At 45.3% G+C, this 15,824-nt stretch overlaps 1 protein-coding gene across 1 annotated transcript in view; it reads right to left on the bottom strand.

Annotated features, from left to right (window-relative positions):
- The window catches only part of OTOA (otoancorin), a 60,093-nt gene that overhangs the window by 26,738 nt on the left and 17,531 nt on the right, over window positions 1-15,824 (bottom strand). Inside the window, exons 14-17 of the mRNA XM_069735589.1 lie at window positions 14,627-14,767; window positions 13,164-13,219; window positions 3,492-3,609; window positions 2,108-2,181 (exon numbers count right to left, since the gene is read on the bottom strand). Of these exons, the coding sequence (XP_069591690.1) occupies window positions 2,108-2,181; window positions 3,492-3,609; window positions 13,164-13,219; window positions 14,627-14,767 (389 nt within the window). The remainder of the gene's footprint in view (window positions 1-2,107; window positions 2,182-3,491; window positions 3,610-13,163; window positions 13,220-14,626; window positions 14,768-15,824) is intronic.

Here is a 15,824-nt window from a genome sequence, read left to right as displayed (position 1 = left end):
TTGAGGATCTGTCAATCAGGCTAGGTGGGTGAAAAATCTCAGCAGGGAGGAGGGACATTGAGGATCTGTCAATCAGGCTAGGTAGGTGAAAATTCTCAGCAGGGAGGAGGGACATTGAGGATCTGTCAATCAGGCTAGGTGGGTGAAAATTCTCAGCTGGAAGGAGGGACATTGAGGAGCTGTCAATCAGGCTAGGTGGGTGAAAATTCTCAGCTGGGAGGAGGGACATTGAGGAGCTGTCAATCAGGCTAGGTGGGTGAAAATTCTCAGCAGGGAGGAGGGACATTGAGGAGCTGTCAATCAGGGTAGGTGGGTGAAAATTCTCAGAAGGGAGAAGGGACATTGAGGATCTGTCAATCAGGCTAGGTGGGTGAAAATTCTCAGCAGGGAGGAGGGACATTGAGGATCTGTCAATCAGGCTAGGTGGGTGAAAATTCTCAGCAGGGAGGAGGAACATTGAGGAGCTGTCAATCAGGCAAGGTGGGTGAAAATTCTCAGCAGGGAGGAGGGACATTGAGGAGCTGTCAATCAGGCTAGGTGGGTGAAAATTCTCAGCAGGGAGGAGGGACATTGAGGATCTGTCAATGAGGCAAGGTGGGTGAACATTCTCAGCTGGGAGGAGGGACATTGAGGATCTGTCAATCAGGCAAGGTGGGTGAAAATTCTCAGCAGGGAGGAGGGACATTGAGGAGCTGTCAATCAGGCTAGGTGGGTGAAAATTCTCAGCAGGGAGGAGGGACATTGAGGATCTGTCAATGAGGCAAGGTGGGTGAACATTCTCAGCTGGGAGGAGGGACATTGAGGATCTGTCACTCAGGTTAGGTGGGTGAAAATTCTCAGCTGGGAGGAGGAATATTGAGGAGCTGTCAATCAGGGTAGGTGGGTGAAAATTCTCAGCTGGGAGGAGGGACATTGAGGAGCTGTCAATCAGGCTAGATGGGTGAAAATTCTCAGCAGGGAGGAGGGACATTGATGATCTGTCAATCAGGCAAGGTGGGTGAAAATTCTCAGCAGGGAGGAGGGACATTGAGGAGCTGTCAATCAGGCTAGGTGGGTGAAAACTCTCAGCTGGGAGGAGGGACATTGAGGATCTGTCACTCAGGCTAGGTGGGTGAAAATTCTCAGCTGGGAGGAGGAATATTGAGCTGTCAGTCAGGGTAGGTGGGTGAAAATTCTCAGCTGGGAGGAGGGACATTGAGGAGCTGTCAATCAGGCTAGATGGGTGAAAATTCTCAGCAGGGAGGAGGGACATTGAGGATCTGTCAATCAGGCTAGGTGGGTGAAAATTCTCAGCAGGGAGGAGGGACATTGAGGATCTGTCAATCAGGCAAGGTGGGTGAAAATTCTCAGCAGGGAGGAGGGACATTGAGGAGCTGTCAATCAGACTATATGTGTGAATACTGAGTTTAGACTTACAAAAAGCATTACACAACTATTCTGACACGACTTTACAAAGTAAGCACACCAGCCTCATCATATCTATTTAATAATCTACTTACTAATTCCACTACTGGAGGACACTAAACATAAAAATAATTCATTTTTCCAGTGATAATAGATTTCTCATCAGGACCGAGTTACTCAGGTAGGACAATTGAAAAACAGTCCATGCCCATTATTTTAATTAACTTAACATAAGATTGATGAAATACATCTATAAATACACGTTTTTATGCTCTTTTCCCCTCTTCGCTCATCACATTTTAGATGTTAACAGTAATTTAAACATATGTGAATCACAAGACATAACAGCTAGCGAAGAAGCTGAAAATACTGTTATTTTTAGCAAAATAAAATGATCTTGTAATTGTAAAAGTCGCATAATACTTCATATTCGTAAAGCCACATCACCCTCCTATCTCATGTATACCCTATCAGGGCTGTAGAACCAGTCCCATCTTCTACGGTTGTGTGTGGCCCCGCTCCGGGCACTGAACGGCCCAGGTGATAGAACATAATTTATATCCCATCGCTACAATAATGATCAAAGTTGGATGTTTCTTCCCTTGGGAAGAACTAAGCGATGTTTCCATATTCCTCATTTACATAAGCCGCAGTATAACATTACACTTTTTTTTTTCAAAATCCTTTGAAGTTGTGAACTTACGGAAGTACAGCCAGCAGGAATGGAGGGATAGTTGCTTGGGAAACTCTCCAATATTTCCATGCCAGACAATGGATCTGAAAAGTCAGACAACATTTTGGTGCCCAATAGTAATTACATCCAGTACCAGTATATAGTAACGGCTCAATATACCGATGTCACAGCTACCAACCACTAGTGAGGCCAAAACCTCTCATTTCCTTTTTATGTTTTTGGTCTTATGCATTAATATGTAGCAATGGTAAGATCTATGCCTTTATTTTGGCCTTAAAGAGGACCAGTCTCCAGGTCGAAAGTGGTCAGTGTTTGCTCTTCCGTTTTCCGGTTCCAGAGATATGGACCTCACAGTGCAGTGTACGGGCTCGCTAGAAAGTGTAAGGGTCGGCACACCGCTGTGTAAGAGAGAGACTGATCGCTGTCTATAGGACTGACAGAAGTAGTTGAGTACAACTCAGGCCTGAAGACAATGAATGGATCTGTGGTTGCACATGCTATTGCTCCATTTAGGAGGACTTTGTGGCCTCTGCTATCATGATCATCAAACATACATTTATCAGCTATCCTTAATCAGCAGGGGCGTAATGATCGAGGTCAAAAAGCGAGCGGCCGTGACCAGTCTGGTGCAGGAAAGAGGCCACTTCAACAGGATGTGCATCCTTGCACACACATTCAGTTGAAGTGTATTGCAGTGCAAGGACCTGCTGGCTCCCTGCACTGTAATACACTCCACCAGCAGCCGACCTCATCATCAAGGATACCCCACGAGGTGAGATTTTGCATGATGCCTCAGATCAATGTCGATTGACAGTCATTTTGTATTTCTTCCATTTTCTTACTATTGAACCAACACTCGTCTCCTTCTCACCCAGCGTCTTACTTATAGTTTTATAGCCCATTCCAGCTTTGTGCAGGTCTGTGATCTTGTCCCTGACATCCTTATAAAGCTCTTTGGTCTTGCCCATGTTGTAGAGGTTAGACTCTGACCGATTAATGGAGTCTGTGGACAGGAGTCTTTTATAAAGGTGACAATGTAAGACAGCTGCCTTTAATGCAAGTAACGAGTTGATTAGGAACATCAAACCGGTCCGTAGAAGCCAGAACTCTTAATGGTTGGTAGGGGATGAAATACTTATTTCTCACTGCAAAATGCAAATACATTTATATCATTTATGATTTTCTGGATTTTATTTTTGATATTCTATCTCTCAATGTTAGAATTAACCTGCCCTTAAAATTATAAACTGTTCATGTCTTTGTCAGTGGGCAAACTTACAAAATCAGCAAGGGATCAAATACTTATTTCCCCCACTGTACATTTTGCAAGCACTCTTCAGTTTTTAAGATCTCTGCTTGCAGTCATTCAGTAGGAAGCTTCATTTCTTACTACCTGATGTGGAGAAAGTAAAGGCAGATTCTTCTCCATGAGCTTGTAGTGGTTCAGAAAGGTCGGCTTGCTCATATTGTCTATGTATTCACATGTCATCCCTTTCACCAGCTGCCCTGTACTAGAAAATATGAGGGGTACAAACAAGGTTCACTGTTAAGTGTCTGGGGTGCCAAACAATATGGAGGAAAGCAGGCAAAATAAGAGAAAGAAAACTTCATTTATTTACCTATGACCTATGATATTGCTGCCTAATGCATGTAGGATAGTGAGGGTAGCAGTCGTTATATGGGGCCATGAGGGTGCAGAAACAAGGATGGCGTCCAAACGGCTGGGTGTAGTGTCGGCCACTCGTTTATCTACTCTATGTCACTGGGTGAGTAACTACATTTTTTTTTGTCCACCAGGAAAGTTTAGGAAACTTTGAAAATCCCTATATTCAGCCAGTTTCACATGTCCTGATATTTCCGGTACCGGTAAGCACAGTATCAGAGATATCCATATCCGTGTGTCCGTGTGTGTCCTACATGTGGCACACATGTGCCGTCCGTGTGCCGCATCAGTACCACACGGCCGACCGCAGGGGAAGAAGCGCTACAGTAAGCGCTGATCCCCTGCGTGTGGTGCTGAAGACAGCTGTCATCCCTTGTCCCCTGCTTGGGCGGCGAGCAGGGGAGAATGAATGAAAGAAGAAAAAACGACGTGGGGTCCGGGTCCCCTCTATATTTTTAAACCAACCTGGCAAAACTCACAGGTGCGGGCTGCTATTCTCAGGCTGTAAAGGGGCCATGGATAAGAAAAAAGTCTTTTAATGAAATAAAACAATATGGATATCTGGGGTATATACAGTTTACAATCAGGAGTGCTGCTAATGCGACTGCTCCCAGCTGTAATCTACTGTGGAATGAATGAAATGCTGGGAGCGGAGCTTCAGTGACTAGCGGTGACGTCACCGAAGCTGCGCTCCCTGCCGGCCTGAACTAAGATGAACTCTTCAGTGTGGGAAAATCAGCTGGCATTTTCCCACGCTCACATTAGCACCGCTCCCGGTTGTAAACTGTATATATCCCAGATATGGATTTCAGCATGGGACTGACTTTACGCCGGACAGGTATGGGTATATTGTTGGTTTGTTATTTTTTCATTTTTTACAGGAGATTGAGGGCTTCGCTTGGAATGGCAGACAAATAAAGATGGAAAAACTGAGTATATTGTTTTATTTCATTAAAATACTTTTTTTCTTACTGTGTGGTGTTTGATTAACCCTTTAACAACTATAGGATTAGTAATGGATAGATGTCTTATTAACACCTCTCCATTACTAAGCCAGCTTAATGTCACCTTACAACAGGAAGGTGACATTAACCCCTCATTACCCCACTTGCCACCACTACAGGGCAAGCGGGAAGAACCAGGCAAAGCTCCAGAATTGACACATCTAAGGCTGCCGTCACACTAGCAGTATTTGGTCAGTATTTTACATCAGTATTTGATGAAGCCAAAACCAGGAGTGGGTGATAAATACAGAAGTGGTGCATATGTTTCTATTATACTTTTCCTGTGATTGTTCCACTCCTGGTTTTGGATTACAGATACTGATGTAAAATACTGACCAAATACTGCTAGTGTGACGGCAGCCTAATAGAGGCACCTTTTGTGGGCAGCTGCGGGCTGCTGTTTTCAGGTTGGGGGGGGCCATATCCATGGCCCCTTACCAGCCAGAAAATAGCAGCCCACACCTGTGAGTTTTGCCGGGTTTGTTTAAAAATATAGGGGGGACCCCACGCAGGGGAACAGCGGCTTACAATAGTGCTGCTTCCAGCGCGGCCATCCATGCGCACGGAGGACAGTGTACACTGCTCTCCATGTGCACGTGTGTGGCACATTTGGTGGCCTGTTATGGCTGGCAATCAGGCAACACAGCGTGCAGTAATCAGCGCACACACAGAGATCTGGCAACAACCAAAAACAACAGGACGAGCTCTGAGACGTGGAATCTCTGTAGACTGCAGTACCTGATCTATCCTCACACAACTATAAGCAGCAGTGGATTGCGCCTAACAACTACCTATGCAACTCGGCACTGCCTGAGGAGCTGACTAGCCTGAAGATAGAAATACAAGCCTGACTTACCTCAGAGAAATACCCCAAAGGAATAGGCAGCCCCCCACATATAATGACTGTTAGCAAGATGAAAAGACAAACGTAGGAATGAAATAGATTCAGCAAAGTGAGGCCCGATATTCTAGACAGAGCGAGGATAGCAAAGAGAACTATGCAGTCTACAAAAAACCCTAAAACGAAAACCACGCAAAGGGGCAAAAGACCCACCGTGCCGAACTAACAGCACGGCGGTGCACCCCTCTGCTTCTCAGAGCTTCCAGCAAAAGACAATAGCAAGCTGGACAGAAAAAAAACAGAAAACAAACTAGAAGCACTTATCTAGCAGAGCAGCAGGCCCAAGGAAAGATGCAGTAGCTCAGATCCAACACTGGAACATTGACAAGGAGCAAGGAAGACAGACTCAGGTGGAGCTAAATAGCAAGGCAGCCAACGAGCTCACCAAAACACCTGAGGGAGGAAGCCCAGAGACTGCAATACCACTTGTGACCACAGAAGTGAACTCAGCCACAGAATTCACAACAGTACCCCCCCCTTGAGGAGGGGTCACCGAACCCTCACCAGAACCCCCAGGCCGACCAGGATGAGCCACATGAAAGGCACGAACAAGATCTGGGGCATGGACATCAGAGGCAAAAACCCAGGAATTATCTTCCTGAGCATAACCCTTCCATTTGACCAGATACTGGAGTTTCCGTCTAGAGACACGAGAATCCAAAATCTTCTCCACAATATACTCCAATTCCCCCTCCACCAAAACAGGGGCAGGAGGCTCCACAGATGGAACCATAGGTGCCACGTATCTCCTCAACAACGACCTATGGAATACATTATGTATGGAAAAGGAGTCTGGGAGGGTCAGACGAAAAGACACCGGATTGAGAATCTCAGAAATCCTATACGGACCAATAAAACGAGGTTTAAATTTAGGAGAGGAAACCTTCATAGGAATATGACGAGAAGATAACCAAACCAAATCCCCAACACGAAGTCGGGGTCCCACACGGCGTCTGCGATTAGCGAAAAGCTGAGCCTTCTCCTGGGACAAGGTCAAATTGTCCACTACCTGAGTCCAGATCTGCTGCAACCTGTCCACCACAGAATCCACACCAGGACAGTCCGAAGACTCAACCTGTCCTGAAGAGAAACGAGGATGGAACCCAGAATTGCAGAAAAATGGAGAGACCAAGGTAGCCGAGCTGGCCCGATTATTAAGGGCGAACTCAGCCAACGGCAAAAATGACACCCAATCATCCTGGTCAGCGGAAACAAAACATCTCAGATATGTTTCCAAGGTCTGATTGGTTCGTTCGGTCTGGCCATTAGTCTGAGGATGGAAGGCCGAGGAGAAAGATAGGTCAATGCCCATCCTACCACAAAAGGCTCGCCAGAACCTCGAGACAAACTGGGAACCTCTGTCAGAAACAATATTCTCAGGAATGCCATGTAAACGAACCACATGCTGGAAGAACAAAGGCACCAAATCAGAGGAGGAAGGCAATTTAACCAAGGGCACCAGATGGACCATTTTAGAAAAGCGATCACAGACCACCCAAATGACCGACATTTTTTGAGAAACGGGAAGGTCAGAAATGAAATCCATCGAAATATGTGTCCAAGGCCTCTTCGGGACCGGCAAGGGCAAAAGCAACCCACTGGCACGTGAACAGCAGGGCTTAGCCCTAGCACAAATTCCACAGGACTGCACAAAAGCACGCACATCCCGTGACAGAGATGGCCACCAGAAGGATCTAGCAACCAACTCCCTGGTACCAAAGATTCCTGGATGACCGGCCAGCACCGAACAATGAAGTTCAGAGATAACTTTACTAGTCCACCTATCAGGGACGAACAGTTTCTCGGCCGGACAACGATCAGGTTTATTAGCCTGAAATTTCTGCAACACTCTCCGCAAATCAGGGGAGATGGCAGACACAATGACTCCTTCCTTGAGGATACTCGCCGGCTCAGATAACCCCGGAGAGTCGGGCACAAAACTCCTAGACAGAGCATCCGCCTTCACATTTTTAGAGCCCGGAAGGTATGAAATCACAAAATCAAAACGAGCAAAAAATAACGACCAACGGGCCTGTCTAGGATTCAAGCGCTTGGCAGACTCGAGATAAGTCAAGTTCTTATGATCAGTCAATACCACCACGCGATGCTTAGCACCCTCAAGCCAATGACGCCACTCCTCGAATGCCCACTTCATGGCCAGCAACTCTCGGTTGCCCACATCATAATTACGCTCAGCAGCAGAAAATTTCCTGGAAAAGAAAGCACATGGTTTGAACACTGAGCAACCAGAACCTCTCTGTGACAAAACCGCCCCTGCACCAATCTCAGAAGCATCAACCTCGACCTGGAACGGAAGAGAAACATCAGGTTGACACAACACAGGGGCACAGCAAAAACGACGCTTCAACTCCTGAAAAGCTTCCACGGCAGCAGAAGACCAATTAACCAAATCAGCACCCTTCTTGGTCAAATCGGTCAATGGTCTGGCAATGCTAGAAAAATTACAGATGAAGCGACGATAAAAATTAGCAAAGCCCAGGAATTTCTGCAGACTTTTTAGAGATGTCGGCTGAGTCCAATCCTGGATGGCCTGAACCTTAACCGGATCCATCTCGATAGTAGAAGGGGAAAAGATGAACCCCAAAAATGAAACTTTCTGCACACCGAAGAGACACTTTGATCCCTTCACGAACAAGGAATTAGCACGCAGTACCTGGAAAACCATTCTGACTTGCTTCACATGAGACTCCCAATCATCTGAGAAGATCAAAATGTCATCCAAGTAAACAATCAAGAATTTATCCAGATACTCACGGAAAATGTCATGCATAAAAGACTGAAAAACAGATGGAGCATTGGCAAGTCCGAACGGCATCACCAGATACTCAAAATGACCCTCGGGCGTATTAAATGCCGTTTTCCATTCATCTCCCTGCCTGATTCTCACCAGATTATACGCACCACGAAGATCAATCTTAGTAAACCAACTAGCCCCCTTAATCCGAGCAAACAAGTCAGAAATCAATGGCAAGGGATACTGAAACTTAACAGTGATCTTATTAAGAAGGCGGTAATCAATACACGGTCTTAGCGAACCATCCTTCTTGGCTACAAAAAAGAACCCTGCTCCCAATGGTGACGACGATGGGCGAATATGTCCCTTCTCCAGGGACTCCTTCACATAACTGCGCATAGCGGTGTGTTCAGGTACGGACAAATTAAATAAACGACCCTTAGGGAATTTACTACCAGGAATCAAATCGATAGCACAATCACAATTCCTATGCGGAGGTAGGGCATCAGACTTGGACTCTTCAAATACATCCTGAAAGTCCGACAAGAACTCTGGGATGTCAGAAGGAATGGATGACGAAATAGACAAAAATGGAACATCACCATGTACTCCCTGACAACCCCAGCTGGTTACCGACATAGAGTTCCAATCCAATACTGGATTATGGGTTTGTAGCCATGGCAACCCCAACACGACCACATCATGCAAATTATGCAGTACCAGAAAGCGAATAACTTCCTGATGTGCAGGAGCCATGCACATGGTCAGCTGGGCCCAGTACTGAGGCTTATTCTTGGCCAAAGGTGTAGCATCAATTCCTCTCAACGGAATAGGACACCGCAAAGGCTCCAAGAAAAATCCACAACGTTTAGCATAATCCAAATCCATCAGATTCAGGGCAGCGCCTGAATCCACAAACGCCATGACAGAATACGATGACAAAGAGCACATTAAGGTAATGGACAAAAGGAATTTGGACTGTACAGTACCAATAACGGCAGAGCTATCGAACCGCCTAGTGCGTTTAGGACAATTAGAAATAGCATGAGTAGAATCACCACAATAGAAACACAGTCTGTTCAGACGTCTGTGTTCTTGCCGTTCTACTTTAGTCATAGTCCTGTCGCACTGCATAGGCTCAGGTTTACTCTCAGGCAGTACCGCCAGATGGTGCACAGATTTACGCTCGCGCAAGCGACGACCGATCTGAATGGCCAAGGACATAGACTCATTCAAACCAGCAGGCATAGGAAATCCCACCATTACATCCTTAAGAGCTTCAGAGAGACCCTTTCTGAACAAAGCCGCTAGTGCAGATTCATTCCACAGAGTGAGTACTGACCATTTCCTAAATTTCTGACAATATACTTCTACATCATCCTGACCCTGGCATAAAGCCAGCAGATTTTTCTCAGCCTGATCCACTGAATTAGGCTCATCGTAAAGCAATCCGAGCGCCAGGAAAAATGCATCAACATTACTCAATGCAGGATCTCCTGGTGCAAGAGAAAACGCCCAGTCCTGTGGGTCGCCGCGCAAAAAAGAAATAATAATCAAAACCTGTTGAATAGGATTACCAGAAGAATGAGGTTTCAAGGCCAAAAATAGCTTACAATTATTTCTGAAGCTCAGGAACTTAGTTCTGTCACCAAAAAACAAATCAGGAATCGGAATTCTTGGTTCTAGCATCGATTTCTGATCAATAGTATCTTGAATCTTTTGTACATTTACAACGAGATTATCCATTGAGGAGCACAGAGCCTGAATATCCATGTCCACAGCTGTGTCCTGAAGCACTCTAATGTCTAGGGGAAAAAAAAGACTGAAGACAGAGCTAAGAAAAAAAAATGATGTCAGGATTTCTTTTTTCCCTCTATTGGGAATCATTGGTGAGGCTCCTTGTACTGTTATGGCTGGCAATCAGGCAACACAGCGTGCAGTAATCAGCGCACATACAGAGATCTGGCAATAACCAAAAACAATAGGACGAGCTCTGAGACGTGGAATCTCTGTAGACTGCAGTACCTGATCTATCCTCACACAACTATAAGCAGCAGTGGATTGCGCCTAACAACTACCTATGCAACTCGGCACTGCCTGAGGAGCTGACTAGCCTGAAGATAGAAATACAAGCCTGACTTACCTCAGAGAAATACCCCAAAGGAATAGGCAGCCCCCCACATATAATGACTGTTAGCAAGATGAAAAGACAAACGTAGGAATGAAATAGATTCAGCAAAGTGAGGCCCGATATTCTAGACAGAGCGAGGATAGCAAAGAGAACTATGCAGTCTACAAAAAACCCTAAAACGAAAACCACGCAAAGGGGCAAAAGACCCACCGTGCCGAACTAACAGCACGGCGGTGCACCCCTCTGCTTCTCAGAGCTTCCAGCAAAAGACAATAGCAAGCTGGACAGAAAAAAACAAAACAAACTAGAAGCACTTATCTAGCAGAGCAGCAGGCCCAAGGAAAGATGCAGTAGCTCAGATCCAACACTGGAACATTGACAAGGAGCAAGGAAGACAGACTCAGGTGGAGCTAAATAGCAAGGCAGCCAACGAGCTCACCAAAACACCTGAGGGAGGAAGCCCAGAGACTGCAATACCACTTGTGACCACAGAAGTGAACTCAGCCACAGAATTCACAACAGTGGCCCGTGTGTCCGGGTAAAAATGGACATGCCTGCGTGTTTTGCACACGGACACACGGTCCGTCAAAACACACTGACATGTGCATAGACCCAGTCATTTGAATGGGTCTACATGTGTCAGTGTCTCCGGTACGTGAGAAAAATGTCACTACACGTACCGGAGACACTGACATGTGAAACCGGCCTTAGGCCTGTTTCACACGTCAGTGGCTCCGGTACGTGTGGTGACAGTTTCCTCACGTACCGGAGACACTGACTCACGAAGACACATTAAAATCAATGTGTCTCTGTACATGTCAGCGTGTTTTCACGGACCGTATGTCCGTGTGCAAAACACGGAGATTTGTCTCCGTTTCTCCGGCAGCACGTACCGCAATACGTCCCGCACACGGAGAACAGTGTGCACTCTCCTCCGTGTGCACGTCCCGCCCGCAGGAGAGACAGTGCTACAGTAAGCGCTGTCCCCCCTGTGGTGCTGAAGGCGGCATTCATTCCTTCTCCCCAGCAGCGTTCGCTGGAGAGAAGGAATGAAAATTAAAGGTGTTTTTTTTTGTTTGTGTAAAAAATAAATTTTGGGGTCAGCTCCCACCTCCCATCCCCTGTGCGCCCGCTTGCCAAGAAATACTCACCCAGGTGCGCATATTCCTCACTGTAATGAGCTATACCACGTGACCGCTCACACAGGACCTGCTGCCAGCACTGAGAGGAGACATCGCAGGAGCTGGGTGAGTATTTCTCGGCAAGCGGGCGGGCGCACAGGGGATGGGAGGCGGGAGGTGACCCCAAAATTTATTTTTAACACACAAAAAAAAACACCTTGATTTTTCATTCCTTCTCTCCAGCGAACGCTGCTGGGGAGAAGGAATGAATGCCACCTTCAGCACCAAAAGCAGGGGACAGCGCTTACTGTAGCGCTGTCTCCAGCACGGACCGTGTGGTCCTCAATCGGCACACGTGCAGCGGCACACGGCTACCGCACGTGTGCCACACTGATGTGCTACGTGAGCACACGGACACGGATAACTCCGGTACTGATTTCTCCGGTGCCGGAATTATCTGGACGTGTGAGACTGGCCTTAGAGGAGTTGTCTTCATTCCTGATTGTCCCCAGTGTATTTTCCTGCCTTCAATTGCATTGAAATCAAACATACTCATTTGGAGTATAGATGTTGGCAGTGAAAGGGTCAGCTCAGCACCTGCGACTCTCTAAAGGCTCATTCAGGCGTAATTTTTTCTTCATGTACAGGAAAAACTGACTGAGTTTTATCAATGATTTCGCTTACAGTTTCATCAGAGTTTGGTTCGAGCTTCATCAGTTTTTCCACATACGTGAAAAAAAGGAAAAAAAGTTTTTCCATCTTCTCCTATTTAACAGTCTGTGAAAAACAGACTACACTCGGATGGCATCTGAGTGCTGTCCAATTTTTTCACAGACCCATAGACTTGCATTACCAATTTTGATCCGACACTCAGATCAATTTGACATGTGAACAGCCCCATTCACTGCGTGAGCTATTTGTGAGAAACACGGAAAGTGCTGGTATGCGAAAAACTTATGTCTGAATGAGCCCTTGTTCAGTTATGGAGCTGCTCCGTCTACTGATAGTGGCCGCAGCCGGGTGCTGCACATCTGTCTCTTAATCAAATCAATATGGGGTGGATGTGCAGTACCCGGCCACGACCACTATCAGTAGAGGGAACAGCTCTATAACAGCACTTCCAGCCGCCGCCACTGAGAACAGCTAATTGGCGGGAGTGCCGGATGTTGTACCCCTACAGATCATACATTGATGTCCTATTCTGATGATAGGTCATCAATGTTAAATTAATGGACAACCCCCTTTAAATGAAAAGCAAGTAAATGTAGTTACTCATCATGTGTGGTAGTACAAGCCTGCATTTACTATTTTGGATATAATCTAATACACACAAGGGGGTGTTTGAGCCGTTATGAGAATCTAACCTAACTACCTATAAAATGTACAGTATTTCTAATAACCCACTACATACAATGTGCTATTTTACCAGTAAGCCATCTAGCTTCTAATGAAAGGTCTGATCATTCCTAGGAGACCATAACCATCCATACCTCAGCAGGTTCACCAATGGAACGTGTGGAGACAACATATCAAACAAAAGAAGGGCCTGAAAGAGAAAACACATAATGGAATCAGACAGTTAGTTATAGAAAGCATCCCTAAAACACATTATACGTGTTGTAAGGCCCTAAAAGGTTATTCCATCATTCCATACAAATATCCGCTGGATAGGTGATAACTGATTGATTTGGGTTGAAACTCACACTCATTAAGACAATAAGGGACTTATGCGTTTGGTCTATCCTTGTTCTCCCATGGCCACAACCAGTAGGACTTAAAGCGAGCCTGTCAGCAGGATTTTGCTAAGTAAACTACAGGAATTGTCAGGTTGGCAGTGTTAAACTGATTGAAATGATACCTGGGGTTAAGAAATCCGTCTTGTGGTTCTTGTGTAATCAGTGTTAAAAGTTTTCAGTTAATGATATGTTCATGCTCCGGGACAGGACTGTAGGCAGAGTCTTATCTTCTTGCTCTAAACCAGAGAAGTCAAGAAGAGACCTGCCCACAGGCCGCCCCGACCGAACCACAAAAATGTTCCTCATCATAGAGACAGAGAGAGACAGACTGTGCTCCGGGGCGGCCTGTGGGCAGGTCTTTCCTTGGTTTCATTGGCCTAGAGCATGAAGATAAGACTCTGCCCAAAGCACAAGCATATCATTAACTGAAAACTTCTAACACTGATTACACAAGAACCACAAGACAGATTTCTTCACCACATGTATTATTTTAATCAGTTTAACAGCGCCAACCGGACAATGCCTGTAATTTACTTAGCAAAATCCTACTGACAGGTTCGCTTTAAATGGAGCAATATAATAGAGACAATAGGCTGCCCCAATTAACTCCTTCTGGCCAAGGGATAAATGGACATAAGTTACCCATTCTAGCAATTTGTGTGGGTCCCAGAGGACTACCAAAGTCTAGGTTGCGCCGTTGCCTTGAAGTCACCTTTGTACTGCGAATGAGTAAAGAGTCAATGGCGAATTGAAAACATGGAGGACACATGGGGATGTCAATCAAGCTAGAAAGGAGGGTTCGAAGACTGGAGTCCATGACTATTCGGTATAGGGGCTCTGACCCCAATACATTTCGACCATAACTGTGGTAAAGAAATACATCTTTATAAATCCATTAACCATGATATAACATGGTAGTGATGTTATGGTGACCTCTAGCCAAGTGTCAAGGACCCATGTAATTAATGACCACATGATATTACAGAATGCTGCTTTTTGTGGAGTGGCGACTGATAACTCGAGCGATTTCGTGAATGAAACTACTGACCCATTTTTGAGGAATATTTGGTTACATGAGTTTTATCTACAAAGTCTCTTTAATGAATGCACCTGGGAACAATGACTCCCTGGAGACATTGCCCAACGTGTGCTGCTTCTACTCCCTGCCTAAATAGGGGCTCATGGCTGAAGGGCATTCGGGTGAAACACATCATTACCTGACTCACTCTCATCTCTTTGTCACTTAGTTCAGTAGCGTCCACCTTCCTTTGTGCTAAGAGTTGCCAGAGAGACACTTGTTTAAAGAAAGCTCCATTCATGTCCGACAGGACGCTTAGGAATTCTCCAGATGACATCAGCTAATTAGAAAGGAACACAGCGAGGAAATGTGACTGTGCGATTGTGCTACGTCCGCGACATTTCATGGCATTGTTCTAAATGTCAGGGTAGGGAACATTGACTATTCTGTAATTCTGTGTCATAAAACCGTCAGATAATGTGCGTGGCACTGATAAATTCTGAAGTTACAACGTGATATCAATGTATGTTCTAACCATTATGATTCTACGTTGTATGAGATGAACTAAATATAAGGTTTCCATAAACTTTATTTTATCAGGATGTAACCACTAGTAACACTACAGTTGAAATAATAAACAAGTAGCAGTTTAAATGGGACCTGTTACTTGCCATAAATGTGTTTTGATTTTTACTCAGTGTAAATGTCACTGTTCTCCTGAATCCGGCGCTGTTTTTCTTTTGTTCCTACCCCTCTCGGTTCCTGAGATATGACCCTCTTTTCCCTATGTAAATGTGTAAACCAATAGGCTGTGGTTCACAGCTCTTCTCTGTGGGCGTTTTCTTGAGCACCACACCCAATTCGATAACAAACCTAGATTTACATACAGGTAAGATTGGGCTATATCTCGGGAACGGAAAGGCGCAGGAACGAAAGAAAAACAACGCCGGATTCAGGAGAAACACGGCAAATATTCCAGGTAAAACATTTAAATATTTATAGCAAGTGACAAGTCCCCTTTAAAGGGGATTACAGCTTGAGATGATCACTGTAATCTGTTTGTGGATTTCTACATTTCCACCACATTATCTAGTTCACATCAAATCGGCTAGCTATCTGTCTAGGCATGCTAGGTACTCCAAAGGGAGAGATTGTATCTCTTTGCATATGCCTTTCTGAAATTTTCACCTTTAGTAATACTGCAACAGGGTACTTGAAAATGTGTTTTCTAAGCCAGGATTTGTGAACAAAAATTATTTTTAAGGAGGAACTTTCTGGGATTAAAAAATAATGGCTGCAATTCAACCTTATTTACTTAAATGTAGCTGAGCTGCAATACCACACACAACCAGTAGACCGGTGTGGCGCTGTTTTTGGATGAAATTAGCCATGTTTTT

Source organism: Ranitomeya imitator, chromosome 7, assembly GCF_032444005.1.
Source record: "Ranitomeya imitator isolate aRanImi1 chromosome 7, aRanImi1.pri, whole genome shotgun sequence".
Classification (NCBI taxonomy): domain Eukaryota; kingdom Metazoa; phylum Chordata; class Amphibia; order Anura; family Dendrobatidae; genus Ranitomeya; species Ranitomeya imitator.
Note: the sequence above shows the minus strand (reverse complement) of the source record. Positions and strands in the feature narration are given on the sequence as shown.